Raw genomic sequence first — 13,925 nt, 5'->3', positions numbered from 1 at the left:
TAGCCCGGCATGGGAGGCCCTCCTCCCCCCTCTAGCCCGGCATGGGAGGCCCTCCTCCCCCCTCTAGCCCGGCATGGGAGGCCCTCCTCCCCCCTCTAGCCCGGCATGGGAGGCCCTCCTCCCCCCTCTAGCCCGGCATGGGAGGCCCTCCTCCCCCCTCTAGCCCGGCATGGGAGGCCCTCCTCCCCCCTCTAGCCCGGCATAGGAGGCCCTCCTCCCCCCTCTAGCCCGGCATAGGAGGCCCTCCTCCCCCCCCCCCCTCTAGCCCGGCATAGGAGGCCCTCCTCCCCCCCCCCCCCCTCTAGCCCGGCATAGGAGGCCCTCCTCCCCCCCCCCCCTCTAGCCCGGCATAGGAGGCCCTCCTCCCCCCTCTAGCCCGGCATGGGAGGCCCTCCTCCCCCCTCTAGCCCGGCATAGGAGGCCCTCCTCCCCCCTCTAGCCCGGCATAGGAGGCCCTCCTCCCCCCCTCTAGCCCGGCATAGGAGGCCCTCCTCCCCCCCCCCCCTCTAGCCCGGCATAGGAGGCCCTCCTCCCCCCCCCCCCCCCCCCTCTAGCCCGGCATAGGAGGCCCTCCTCCCCCCCCCCTCTAGCCCGGCATAGGAGGCCCTCCCCCCCCCCCCTCTAGCCCGGCATAGGAGGCCCTCCTCCCCCCTCTAGCCCGGCATAGGAGGCCCTCCTCCCCCCTCTAGCCCGGCATAGGAGGCCCTCCTCCCCCCTCTAGCCCGGCATAGGAGGCCCTCCTCCCCCCTCTAGCCCGGCATAGGAGGCCCTCCTCCCCCTCTAGCCCGGCATAGGAGGCCCTCCTCCCCCCTCTAGCCCGGCATAGGAGGCCCTCCTCCCCCCTCTAGCCCGGCATAGGAGGCCCTCCTCCCCCCTCTAGCCCGGCATAGGAGGCCCTCCTTCCCCCCCTCTAGCCCGGCATAGGAGGCCCTCCTCCCCCCTCTAGCCCGGCATAGGAGGCCCTCCTCCCCCCTCTAGCCCGGCATAGGAGGCCCTCCTCCCCCCCCCCCCCCTCTAGCCCGGCATAGGAGGCCCTCCTCCCCCCTCTAGCCCGGCATAGGAGGCCCTCCTCCCCCCTCTAGCCCGGCATAGGAGGCCCTCCTCCCCCCTCTAGCCCGGCATAGGAGGCCCTCCTCCCCCCTCTAGCCCGGCATAGGAGGCCCTCCTCCCCCCTCTAGCCCGGCATAGGAGGCCCTCCTCCCCCCTCTAGCCCGGCATAGGAGGCCCTCCTCCCCCCTCTAGGTTGGCATAGGAGGCACTCCTCCCCCCTCTAGGTTGGCATATGAGGCACTCACCTCCCTCCCCCTCCTAGTCCAGCACAGGAGGCCCTCATCCCCCCTTTAGTCTGGCATAGGAGGCCCTCATCCCCCCTCTAGTCTGGCATATGAGGCACTCACCCCCCCTCCCCCTCCTAGTCCAGCACAGGGGGCCCTCATCCCCCCTCTAGTCCTAGATACAAGTCCCTCAGCTCTCAGCAATGTGGCTGCTATGTTTGCCCAGAACAGCTGAATTCCATCACTTATCTAAAATTAGTATATGAATGTTTCATCGCCTGCTCTGGGTGATCTCATCCATTCAATGCCAAAGCCTGAAAATCAGAGTCTGAATCATGAACAGGCAGTAATCCAACCTACAGTAGCAGCAGGTGGACGGTACTCCATGGATCCATGGATTATACACGAGATACATGAGGGAAGGGGGGAGACGAGGAGTAATCGGGGTGACACACAGCACTAAACAGCAGTAACCCGCAGAACAGCGCAGCCTCCTCCACTCCGACCAGCGGCCCACACGGCCATTATTTCTCCTACGCTGGACATGAATAGGATGGTAATGACTTAACGCTGCTGAGGAGAGAGCAGAAGGCAATGCAGTGCCGGGGGCCGATGTGTGCCCTACATACAGAGCTGCAACCAAAAACCTCCAGCTACAGGATTAGGGGCCGGCCGCCAAACTCAGATAATTGACTTGTAGATTCCGCAGAAGCGTTCAACCCGAGCGACTGGCCCTACATCTCTCTGCAGTCTCCAGTTCAAAGCTCTGCACATCTGCGGTAGCGTATGTATGAACGCGTCACTGGTGTGTTAAGCGCAGGGCGAACCCAACGACTGCTCTCCCCGCTGCCGCAAAACTCCCAGACGGCGTTAAAGTGAACCAGAGACAAAGCACCCTCATGTATTTTACCATATAGATCAGTGGGAACATTAGAGAGAACACCTACCCTGCTCTCTGTTTCATTCTTCACTGCTCAGCCTGCTTGATATCAGCTCTGATAAAATCCCCCACTGAGCATTCAGTCTGGCTTTGCTCAGGAATCATTATAGCTGAGTCTGTCTTCTCTGGTGTCTTTTCAAGCCCAAGTCTGTCCCCTTCTGGCTCTGCTATAAATGACTTAGCTATAATGATTCCTGATCAAAGCCAGACAGAATGCTCAGTCGGGGATTTTATCAGGGCAGATAACAAGCAGGCTGAGCAGTGAAGAATGAAACAGAGCATGGTAGGTGTTTTCTCTAATGTTCCCACTGATCTATACGGTAAAATACATGAAGGTGCTTCGTCTCTGGTTCACTTTAAATACAGTTCCCCCTCCGAGTCGTCGCAATTCGGAGGTAGTTATAATTCGTGGTCCAGAAGTCATTTAAGTCTATGGCGATCCGCATGTTTTAAAAACAATCACGCACAAGCGTATTTAAGCAATACGCATCAGTGCACATGTTCACTTCGCCAACAGGATGTGAGCGCCACTTCCTGCTTGGCCAGCTGCCAGTTGGAGATTACCGCACACCAACGCGGTAATCCCCTAAAGCCATGTTTGTGGTGCGGCCCCCAGGGTCGTACCGCCAATCTGCAGTGTGAAGCTGGCCTCACGCACCCCGCGCAGTATTACATTACGGCTATGGGGCGCTTAGTTTTGGCACTAGGCGCTGAGTGCCATGCGCCGAAACAACCTACTTTGCTGTGGTAGGCATTAAAGCAGATTCGAGATGAAAAACTAACTATAACAAGTAACTGGTCTATATATCTTATCTAAAGATTAGATAGTTTACACAGCAAATCTAGCTGCAAACAGCTTCAATAGTTCATGATTATTTATTTCTGTGATACAATGAGGGCAGCCATGTTCTGTTTGTCACATTGTCACAGGCTGAGGGCTGGAGATGCTATCAGCTTGCCTGTGTGTAAATTCAGTCCCCTCTCCTCCTCCCTCCTCCCCTCTGCCTCTGAAATCTCTGGCTAGTAACCTCCTCCTCCTCCTGCCCAGACTGAGCTCCCATAAGCCCTTGCTACCTGGGACTGAGTGCCAAGGCACTGTGAAAAGCTGTGGGCGAGGCTTGTTTAGTTTATAGGGAATTAGAGTATTAAAACAAAACAAAAAAAGTATTTGGCTTGAGGAATGCACTATAAACTATATGAAAGGAACACAATTATGCAATGAGTAAAAGTTTATCTCAGATCCAGCAGACCTGAACTCAGAACTTTCTCTCTGCTCTAAAAGATAAGCAACAGCATAATAACCTTTAACGAAAAACATTTTTGTTACAGCTCATACTACTGCTGCAATAGCGTCTACTTCCTGCTTGCATGGAAGCAGACATAGGGCCTGATTCACAAAGCGGTGCTAACAGTTAGCACCCTGGTGAAAAGCCCTTTTTCACGCCTAAACTCTGTTTAGGCATGATAAGTTTAGGTGTGATAAGTTTAGGTGTGATAAGTTTAGGTGTGATAAGTTTAGGTGTGATAAGTTTAGGTGTGATAAGTTTAGGTGTGATAAGTTTAGGTGTGATAAGTTTAGGTGTGATAAGTTTAGGTGTGATAAGTTTAGGTGTGATAAGTTTAGGCGTGATAAGTTTAGGCGTGATAAGTTTAGGCGTGATAAGTTTTTAGGCGTGATAAGTTTAAGCACCAACTGGGTTAGCACCGCAGTGCACAGCTGATCAAAAGTTTTGCGCTAGCAAAGTCTGGTGCACTTTGCATAGAGTTTAATGGCGCTGCTTTGCGTGCGGGACTTTGCATGTGATCTAAACTTATCTAAACTTAGCATGCCTAAACTAAGTTTAGGCATGATAAAAATGGTTATCACGCCTAAAGTCTCTAACTGGGTTAGCACCGCTTTGTGAATCGAGCCCATAGGGTTAACATCCTGTGTTTACAAATTAGCTGCTCAGCGGAGGCAGCCAGATGACAGCTGAGTGATCAAATTACAGTTGTGATTAGTCACAGAGGAGCTAAAAGTATCAATGTGGCCATACAATTATAGCTGGTCACCAGATCAGCCATCTATTGGCTGCCCACACACTGTACACAGATTTTCAATCAATTTCAGCATTAAATCGATTGAATAAAAAAAAAAAAAAAAAAGCCACTTACCTGGGGCTTCCTCCAGCCCCTGGCAGGCAACCTGTGACCTTGCCACAGCTCCGGTGCCTCCCCCATCTTCCTGCGCTCTAGCGTGCGGCTCAGTGACATCGGTGGAGCTGATGCCACCGGCCTCGCCACCCAGGTCTACCCCCCATCTGTGGAGATCTGACTGGCTGACTATCTTCCTAGCACAGGCCGACCCTATTGCTCTACTACTGACCCCGCCCTCTACATGCCGATTCGTCATATGCACGCATCTTTGCGCATGGACTCACTAAGACCATCAGTGCGCTATAAACTAAGCGCGGACTCACTAACACTGCATTTCCACGCCATGCAAATCCTTGCGCATTTCTGAACCGGATAAGCACACAGCGATGCAAGTGTATGGGCTAGTGTCCATAGGCCATGTAGTGTTCAATGCGATTAAGTGAGAAGGGGGAGGGGGGGGGGGGGGGGGAAGAGACCGCTTTTTATGGACATTTTTACAGACCCCGCCTCCACTTCCCATGCAATGATTGACAATTATGCCATACATATGCAGAAATTCACATAAAAACTTGCATAAAACAAAAAAATACACCTATGGAGAAACGCATGTGAAATTTTATAGGTGGAAACTCAGCTTTATGGTGCCCATACACGTTACAAAACATTCAAATCACGAAAAACTAACAATTATCCCGTTTTTCAATAAAAATTAGATTGGACATGTTCGAAAAATCTTTATAATTAATCTAACAGAATAAAGAGAACAAAATTATCTAATCGGAAACAGATGAAAAAAATGATACCATATATGGGCATCATTAAAGGGGCATAAGAAGAGATTGGCAAGACTCCACCCAACGCCCTGAAGTGACACCTTGCGCTCATGTTTTAGATCTAATCTTAAAGGGACTCCGAGAACCTCTCATGGGCATGCCTTTAAGACAGGCGACTTCCAACAAAGTCGTGCTATGAGCCCTCTGGTGGAGCCTCTTGCAATGGCCATGCGTGTCACTTCCTCTTCCTGCTTCATTCAGTGATGCACTTCTCTAACAGAGAAGACAGGGGTGACGTGGAAGTTATAAAATAGCCAAGATGGCAGCCTCTATTTTTAAATTGAAATCGAACGAAAAAACATTTTGGTGTAGAATGGAGAAATGTAACCGACCAATCGATTACTATCACAAGGAGAGAGTTCCCTTATTACTCTTAAAGCGGAAGGACAGCGACTGACCAGGAGGATAAATTGGTGAAAAATAACAATTGATTTTATTTGGCAAACAAAGAAATAATGTCCACTAACATGCAGAACAAGAATACAAACCCCCAATTGAAATCCTCAATATCAAGACCACCCTTGAAATACACTAAATTAATGAGGTAAAATAAGCAACAAATTCAGAGTTAACACTTCTTGCTTGAAGATCTAGCACCTGAAAAGAAAAAGGTTACTTCCTGAAATATCATTAGAGGCTACTGCACTTGGACCTTGCTTGAAGTTCCTGCACCTGTAGGAAAAACAAAGAACAAAACACAGCAAATACACATTTCACAATACTTCATCAGACCTTTTTCTTCATCTCACTCTCAATACGTCTATAGCGATACAGTTTTCTCTTTCCTATCTAAAAATATGTATGCATACATGTATGTGAACAAATACACCTGAGAGAAACCAAATAGGAAATGGACTAATGCTTCTGGTTGGGTAGATAAGTAGTGACTGACTCGAAGTAGTCCTTACTGTATGGTAATGACCATAACAGTCTTCAGTTCCTTGCAAAAGTCTTATCTAACCATACAGTGGCTATGAATTCATATTCACACTTAAACCTGTATATGATCATGGAGTAGGGGTACCCCTTTAAAAGAACTGATGATAAGTTGCTGATGAAAGATCTTTTCCTGAAGCAGATGATAGCTTATAATAACCTTACTTTACTTTACATGCAGCACACTCCAAGATGCCAGTTCAATAATTCTGAAGTAAGTTTCTTCCCTTTATTGTTATCAAAGTTTTTCTTTTTCCTGTATGTCACATATGTAAGTATCAATTCTCTCCTTTTATTACTTCTCACTGCAGGTTGGTTTAAGCTCTAAATGCAATCACTTCACTTGCAGAACACACAGAACACAGCAACAGATCTGTTCACGGGTAAGTTCCTATTTTTCTCCCATGAATTGATAAATTTCTTTACTAATGTGTTATTCTCTTTTCTCCACACAGAGAGATTAACACTCCAAAAATATCGTCAGGTAAGTGTCTTTTCCACTCATATCAGGCAGAGCCACACTGGGGATTATTCTTGAGGCATATGCACAGTCAATGTACAGAGCAAATGCATTCAAACACAAGCTGACTGGCTTTACTGTGGAGAGACAGATGAATAATCAGTACCAGTGAGTGCACACACAGATTCTCTCACTGATCAGCTCTGTGGTGACAGGTAGGGAAGCACAGTCATTGATTCACATCATACAGTACTCTGGTGTTGCTATGACAACATTTCTTCTCCTCACACACACTGTATATATATTATCTAACTGTAGAGAATCAGACGAAGACGATTTAACTGATTTGATTTGACAGTCTGATTTTTGTGTCATTACTATTAGGAAAATGTCTTTTTAGATAAACTCCTGTCACTTTCTTTCTGTGTTTCTGTGTGGTGAAATTTCACTTATCTGTCAATTTTTCCTGAAGCGGTCTCCTTGGCCTTGCTGAGCTATCTCTCACTCCTCTGTGGATGAGGTGTCTCCCTGTTTTGACTCAGGGAGCTGTCTCTCATGGTCCCCTTTCTGTGTGTCATCAGTGAGCTAAATTCCTCTGCTACTGAATGCCATTTCTCTCTCTGTCAGCTCAGTTTCTCCCCCTCTGGTCTCTGTCATCTCTCCTCACGCTGCCTGTGTCACCTTCTGAGGTAAAAATCAGAGAGGGCTTGCCTCTTCAGCTGGAGGGGCGTTCCCAACCTGTGTAACTGACACCCGCCCCCTGACTGAGAGCAGAACAGTCATCTTGAGTGCTGGCTGCTTGCTCTGTGTAAATACAGCCTGTGCCAGCACTAATTCTCATAGCTGATGCTGGCCAGAAATAAAAATACATGGTTTTTTTTTTTTGTTTTTTTTTAAATTAAAGAAGCTGCACTATTTGTAGCAGGGCTACACAGGCATCAAATGAAAGAGGAGAGCACAAGCTACAGAAAGGTATGCATCTTTAAAGTGAACCTCTGGACTAAAAATCTACTCAGCAGAACTGAAAAGGCCTGGTGTTTCTTTAACAGTTTCACAGCATCAGAACTTTGTTTTTCTTACCAAAGCATCATTTTTAGCTAAGCTCCACCCATCAAAGAAAACTGCCCTGCGGTTTTTCCCTGATGCTGTGCAAAGCATGATGGGATTTCCTATGCTGTTATTCACGTTGCCTAGCAACTGAGAGAGGTGCTCAGGACACAGGACAGTTGGAACTGTGTCTCATGCTCCCTGTCACCTCCTTTCAACCAAAAAGATGGCTGCCCTCATGAAATCAAACATTTGCCTGTTCTTTTAAAACAGTGTGGGTAAGAGATTATATTACCTATTTGAATTAACATAACCAATGTAACTTAATGACAGTATGTTTGTTTAGGCTGGAGTTCCTCTTTAAGTACTTTGCAGTACTGGTCGGAGTCTTAAAGGCATGCCCATGAGAGGTGCTCGGAGTCTAAGCAATAACCTGTAATCTCCATCTGTTTTCAGCACTGCTGTAACTCTCATGCATCAAAAAAAATAAATTAAAAAATAATAAAAAAAAAAACGACCTCCGCTCCAAACCAAACATTCCCGCCAGCGGCGCCCCCGCGTACACACACAGCCTGCCGCGTTTCAAGTGGGAGGTGTGAAATCCGCCACTCACCAGCTGTTTGTTGAAGTTCTGCACACATTGTTCAAACTGTTCGTCTTTCGTCTCGTCTGCCTTTCCCAGTTTCTGCAGCACCTAAACAGAAAAGAAGAACACACAATTAGACAATTCTGTAATCTATACGGGGGGGGAGGGGCTCAGAGAACCTGGTTAAAGGACACCTAAAGTGAGGGATATGGAGGCTGCCATATTTATTTCCTTTTAAACAATACACATTGCCTGGCTGTCCTGCTGGCCCTCTAATACTTTTAGCCACAGCCCCAGAACAAGCATGCTCTGCAATCAGATGCTCTGACTGAAGTCTGACTAGATTAGCTGCATGCTTGTTTCAGGGCTGTGATTCAGACACTACTAAATGCATGAAAGATCAGCAGGACAGCCCAGCAAATGGTATGGTTTAAAAGCAGCAACCAAATTCATCTCACTTCAGGTTCCCTTTAACCAATATTGGGTGGAAACTTTAAAGGAAATGAGAGGCAGATCAGAATGAAATGGGGAAAATACAATTACAGAGATTATAGGCACTGCTGCACTCATTCAATCACTACCTTTCTGCAACCACCACTAGGGTAGGATATGACCCAGATGACATTGCACACCTGAGAGGAGAGGGAGTAAACCCAGGCCAGGATAGCAGCATTACTTCAGAGCAGCAGCAGACCAGAGGCTCTATTTCTGTAGTCTGTGTCACATGAAAGGCTTATAGCGACGGACTGTCCTTTGTGATACGGAACAGGCTGACCCTCCAGTAGTAATAATTCTAATGCAGAACGCCGGGGACAGGACAAGCCTACCTCCCTGCCAAACCGCCTGGACGCAGCACTCAGCATATTAACTGGAGGCCGCCATCTTCTGCGGAGAACGCTGATCCACGCTCCGGTCCCTGCAGCGAGGGGGCGGCCGGGGAAAAGAATAGAATTGTATTCAGGCCATTACAGAATATCCTGTTCTGCTCTTTACAGTATTCAGAGCTTTGTACACATTTTTGATCTTCAAGTACAATGGGTAGTGAGAAGTATATGGAGGCTGTCATATGCATTTCCTGTTAAACAATAACAGTTGCCTGGCAGCCCTGCTGATCTATTAGGCTGCAGTAGTGTCTGAACCACACCAGAAACAAGCAAGGAGCTAATCCGGTCAGATCTGACAATGTCAGAAACACCTAATCTGCAGCATGCTTGTTCAGGGGCTATGGCTGAAAGTATTAGAGGCAGAGGATCAGCAGGGCAGCCAGGCAACTGGTATTGCTTAAAAGGAAATAAATATGGCAGCCTCCATATCTCCCTAGTTGCAGTTGTCCTTCAAAAAGCAGCGTAGTGTCTCAAAAGCAAAGTCACGTCCTGTCTGAACCGCAAACTCTGCTAAGGCTTCTAAAGTTTCACACAGTCAGAACTTTTCATCGCATCATTTCTGTCTTGGTTATAATAACCGCTTAAATAACAGGACAGGCAGAATTTTACATGAGCACAGACACCACTAAGAGAAGGTGCTAACAGGTCTGATTTTAGAGTGTGTGTGTGTCTCTCTCTCTCTGGTGTGTGTGTGTGTCTCTCTCTCTCTGGTGTGTGTGTGTGTCTCTCTCTCTCTGGTGTGTGTGTGTGTGTGTGTGTGTGTGTGTGTGTGTGTGTGTGTGTGTGTGTGTGTGTGTGTGTGTGTGTGTGTGTGTGTGTGTGTGTGTGTGTGTGTGTGTGTGTGTGTGTGTGTGTGTGTGTGTGTGTGTGTGTGTGTGTGTGTGTGTGTGTGTGTGTGTAGCCTGTCTGTAGTGTGTTTGTGTGTGTGTGTAGCCTGTCTGTAGTGTGTTTGTGTGTGTGTGTAGCCTGTCTGTAGTGTGTTTGTGTGTGTGTGTAGCCTTTCTGTAGTGTGTTTGTGTGTGTGTGTCTCTCTGGTGTGTGTGTGTCTCTCTGGTGTGTGTGTGTCTCTCTGGTGTGTGTGTGTCTCTCTGGTGTGTGTGTGTGTCTCTCTGGTGTGTGTGTGTGTCTCTCTGGTGTGTGTGTGTCTCTCTGGTGTGTGTGTGTCTCTCTGGTGTGTGTGTGTCTCTCTGGTGGGTGTACGTGTGTGTGTGTAGCATATGTGTGTGTGTGTGTGTAGCATATGTGTGTGTGTGTGTGTGGCATATGTGTGTGTGTGTGTGTAGCATATGTGTGTTTGTGTGTGTGTAGCATATGTGTGTTTGTGTGTGTGTAGCATATGTGTGTTTGTGTGTGTGTCTCTGGTGTGTGTGTGTCTCTGGTGTGTGTGTGTCTCTGGTGTGTGTGTGTCTCTGGTGTGTGTGTGTCTCTGGTGTGTGTGTCTCTCTGGTGTGTGTGTCTCTCTGGTGTGTGTGTCTCTCTGGTGTGTGTGTCTCTCTGGTGTGTGTGTCTCTCTGGTGTGTGTGTCTCTCTGGTGTGTGTGTCTCTCTGGTGTGTGTGTCTCTCTGGTGTGTGTGTCTCTCTGGTGTGTGTGTCTCTCTGGTGTGTGTGTCTCTCTGGTGTGTGTGTCTCTCTGGTGTGTGTGTCTCTCTGGTGTGTGTGTCTCTCTGGTGTGTGTGTCTCTCTGGTGTGTGTGTCTCTCTGGTGTGTGTGTCTCTCTGGTGTGTGTGTCTCTCTGGTGTGTGTGTCTCTCTGGTGTGTGTGTCTCTCTGGTGTGTGTGTCTCTCTGGTGTGTGTGTGTCTCTCTGGTGTGTGTGTGTCTCTCTGGTGTGTGTGTGTCTCTCTGGTGTGTGTGTGTGTCTCTCTGGTGTGTGTGTGTCTCTCTGGTGTGTGTGTGTCTCTCTGGTGTGTGTGTGTCTCTCTGGTGGGTGTGTGTCTCTCTGGTGGGTGTGTGTCTCTCTGGTGGGTGTACGTGTGTGTGTGTGTGTGTGTGTATCATATGTGTGTGTCTCTCTGGTGTGTGTGTGTCTCTCTGGTGTGTGTGTGTCTCTCTGGTGTGTGTGTGTCTCTCTGGTGTGTGTGTGTCTCTCTGGTGTGTGTGTGTCTCTCTGGTGTGTGTGTGTCTCTCTGGTGTGTGTGTGTCTCTCTGGTGTGTGTGTGTCTCTCTGGTGTGTGTGTGTCTCTCTGGTGTGTGTGTGTCTCTCTGGTGTGTGTGTGTCTCTCTGGTGTGTGTGTGTCTCTCTGGTGTGTGTGTGTCTCTCTGGTGTGTGTGTGTCTCTCTGGTGTGTGTGTGTCTCTCTGGTGTGTGTGTGTCTCTCTGGTGTGTGTGTGTCTCTCTGGTGTGTGTGTGTCTCTCTGGTGTGTGTGTGTCTCTCTGGTGTGTGTGTGTGTGTGTGTGTGTGTGTCGTGTGTGTGTGTGTATCATATGTGTGTTTGTGTGTGTGTCTCTGGTGTGTGTGTGTGTGTGTGTGTGTGTGTGTGTGTGTGTGTGTGTGTGTGTGTGTGTGTGTGTGTGTGTAGCATATGTGTGTGTGTGTGTGTGTAGCCTGTCTGTAGTGTGTGTGTGTGTCTCTGGTGTGTGTCTCTGGTGTGTGTGTGTGTGTGTGTGTGTGTGTGTGTCTCTCTCTGGTGTGTGTGTGTGTGTGTGTCTCTGGGGTGTGTGTGTGTGTCTCTCACTGGTGTGTGTGTGTGTCTCTCACTGGTGTGTGTGTGTGTCTCTCACTGGTGTGTGTGTGTGTCTCACTGGTGTGTGTGTGTGTGTGTCTCTCACTGGTGTGTGTGTGTGTGTGTGTGTGTCTCTCACTGGTGTGTGTTACAAGTTTCTGAGTCCCTATAGGCATGCGCAGTACAGCAGACAGATTCGGCTGCAGGCTCACGAAGGCACGGGCGCTGCGTCTGATTCATGAGGAATGGCAGCCCAGAGGAAATGTGCCCTAACAATTTTTCTGTCCTCTGCAGCCTTATCAGTCAGCGATGACAGCAGCAAAGTGGCCTCTTAACTCATCAGCTGTTTCGTGTTTTTCTTGTCATGGGCAGCACAGTGGCGTATTGTTAGAGCTCTCACCTTGCAGCGCTGGGTCCCTGGTTCAATTACCAGCCAGAGCACTATCTGCACAAAGTTTGTATGATCTCCCCGTGTCTGCGTGGGTTTCCTTTCCAAAAACATAAAGCCAAGTTAATTGGCTTCCCCATAAATTGGCCCCAGGACCAGGCATGGGCAAACTCGGCCCTCCAGCTGTTATGGAACTACAATTCCCACAATGCATTGCAGGAGTCTGACAGCCACAGTCACCCATAAAGGCAAATGCATTGTGGGACTTGTAGTTCCTTAACAGCTGGAGGGCCGTGTTTGCCCGTGCCTGCCCTAGACCAGTGGTTCCCAACCTTTTCCGGGCCGGGGAACACTTTCTGACCATATTTTTCTCCGGGGAACGGCGGCGGGGGGGGGGGGGGGGGGGGGGGCGGCGGCGCGGGTGTTAGCGCGACCTGGTGGACAGTGCCGTGCTATGGGGGGGCGGCTCCATAGCTAGCATAGTTGCCCCAGTATAGGGAGTTTAGTTGCCCCAGTATGGTTAGTATAGTTACCCCAGTATAGTGCCCCAGTATAGCTGGTATAGTGCCCCAGTATAGCTAGTATAGTCCCAGTATGGATAGGTAGTGCCCCAGTATAGCCAGTAAAGTGCCCAGTATAGCTAGCATAGTACCCAGATAGCTAGCATAGTGCCCAGTATAGCTAGCATAGTGCCCAGTATAGCTAGCATAGTGCCCAGTATAGGTAGGTAGTGCCCCAGTATAGTGCCCAGTATAGCTAGTATAGTTGCCCCCAGTATAGCTAGTTTAGTTGCCCCCAGTGTAGGTAGTTTCGTTGCCCCCAGTATAGCTAGTTTAGTTGCCCCCAGTATAGCTAGTACAGTTCCCCCCAGTATAGATGCCCAGGAGGGGGGGAAGCAGCGCTAGAAGGAGGGGCAGTGGAGGCAGCGGTGGGGAGGGGGGAAATATCCCTCCCCCTCCCTCACCTGGGACCCCTCCTTCTGCCTCTCTCCCCCTCCGTTTAGCGGTGGCAAGTGCGGCTCGGCGGCGGGGAGGCCATACGGAGAATTACTCACCACTTCTGCGTTCCAAGCGCCGGCAACGTCATGTCGTCACACATCTCTGCCTTCAATACCGCCCACTGTGCTTCCGCTAATCAGGAAGAACAGTGGGCGGCATTGAAGGCAGAGATGTGTGACGACTTGACGCTGCCGGCGCTTGGAACGCGGAATTGGTGAGTAATTCTCCGTATGCCTCCCCGCCGCCGAGCCGCACTTGCCACCGCTAAACGGAGGGGGAGAGAGGCAGAAGGAGGGGTCCCAGGTGAGGGAGGGGGGGGGGATATTTCCCCCCTCCCCACCGCTGCCTCCACTGCCCCTCCTTCTAGCGCTACTTCCCCCCTCCTGCACCCTAAAGTAGGTACAGGTCTGGCGAGAGGCCAGACCTGTACGGCACACCGGGCAACATGCCGCGGCACACTGGTTGGGAAACACTGCCCTAGACGATGATACAATACACTGCATGATACATACATACACATATGACTATGGCAGGGATTAGATTGTGAGCTCCTCTGAGGAGACAATATACTCTGTACATCACTGCGGGAGATGTCAGAGCTATATAAAATACTAAATGATAATAAATCGGCTGGATCCAAATCGCATGGGGGGGGGGGGATGATGCATGCCAAATTCCTTTAGGCCAAGAGATTGAGCTGCAGGCTGGCAAAAGCACGGGCGCCGCATCCAACTCGGAGACAGACGCAGCATCCTGGTGGAAATGTGCCCAACTGGTTAGTG

At 49.6% G+C, this 13,925-nt stretch overlaps 1 protein-coding gene across 13 annotated transcripts in view; it reads right to left on the bottom strand.

Annotated features, from left to right (window-relative positions):
• The window catches only part of BIN1 (bridging integrator 1), a 181,206-nt gene that overhangs the window by 98,970 nt on the left and 68,311 nt on the right, over window positions 1-13,925 (bottom strand). For 12 of the 13 annotated variants that reach the window (XR_011022888.1, XM_068246116.1, XM_068246117.1 and 9 more), the window contains exon 2: window positions 8,240-8,320. Coding sequence is in view for 11 of the 13 variants with exons in the window: in XM_068246116.1 (XP_068102217.1) it covers window positions 8,240-8,320 (81 nt within the window). In the remaining 2 variants the exon portion in view is untranslated. Of the gene's footprint in view, window positions 1-6,284; window positions 7,306-8,239; window positions 8,321-13,925 lie in introns of those variants that run through there. The other variant, XM_068246123.1, reaches the window with a different exon arrangement.

This window comes from Hyperolius riggenbachi, chromosome 7, assembly GCF_040937935.1.
Source record: "Hyperolius riggenbachi isolate aHypRig1 chromosome 7, aHypRig1.pri, whole genome shotgun sequence".
Taxonomy (NCBI): Eukaryota; Metazoa; Chordata; class Amphibia; order Anura; family Hyperoliidae; genus Hyperolius; species Hyperolius riggenbachi.
The sequence above is the reverse complement of the archived record's forward strand: the minus strand, read 5'-3'. Positions and strand labels throughout refer to the sequence as shown.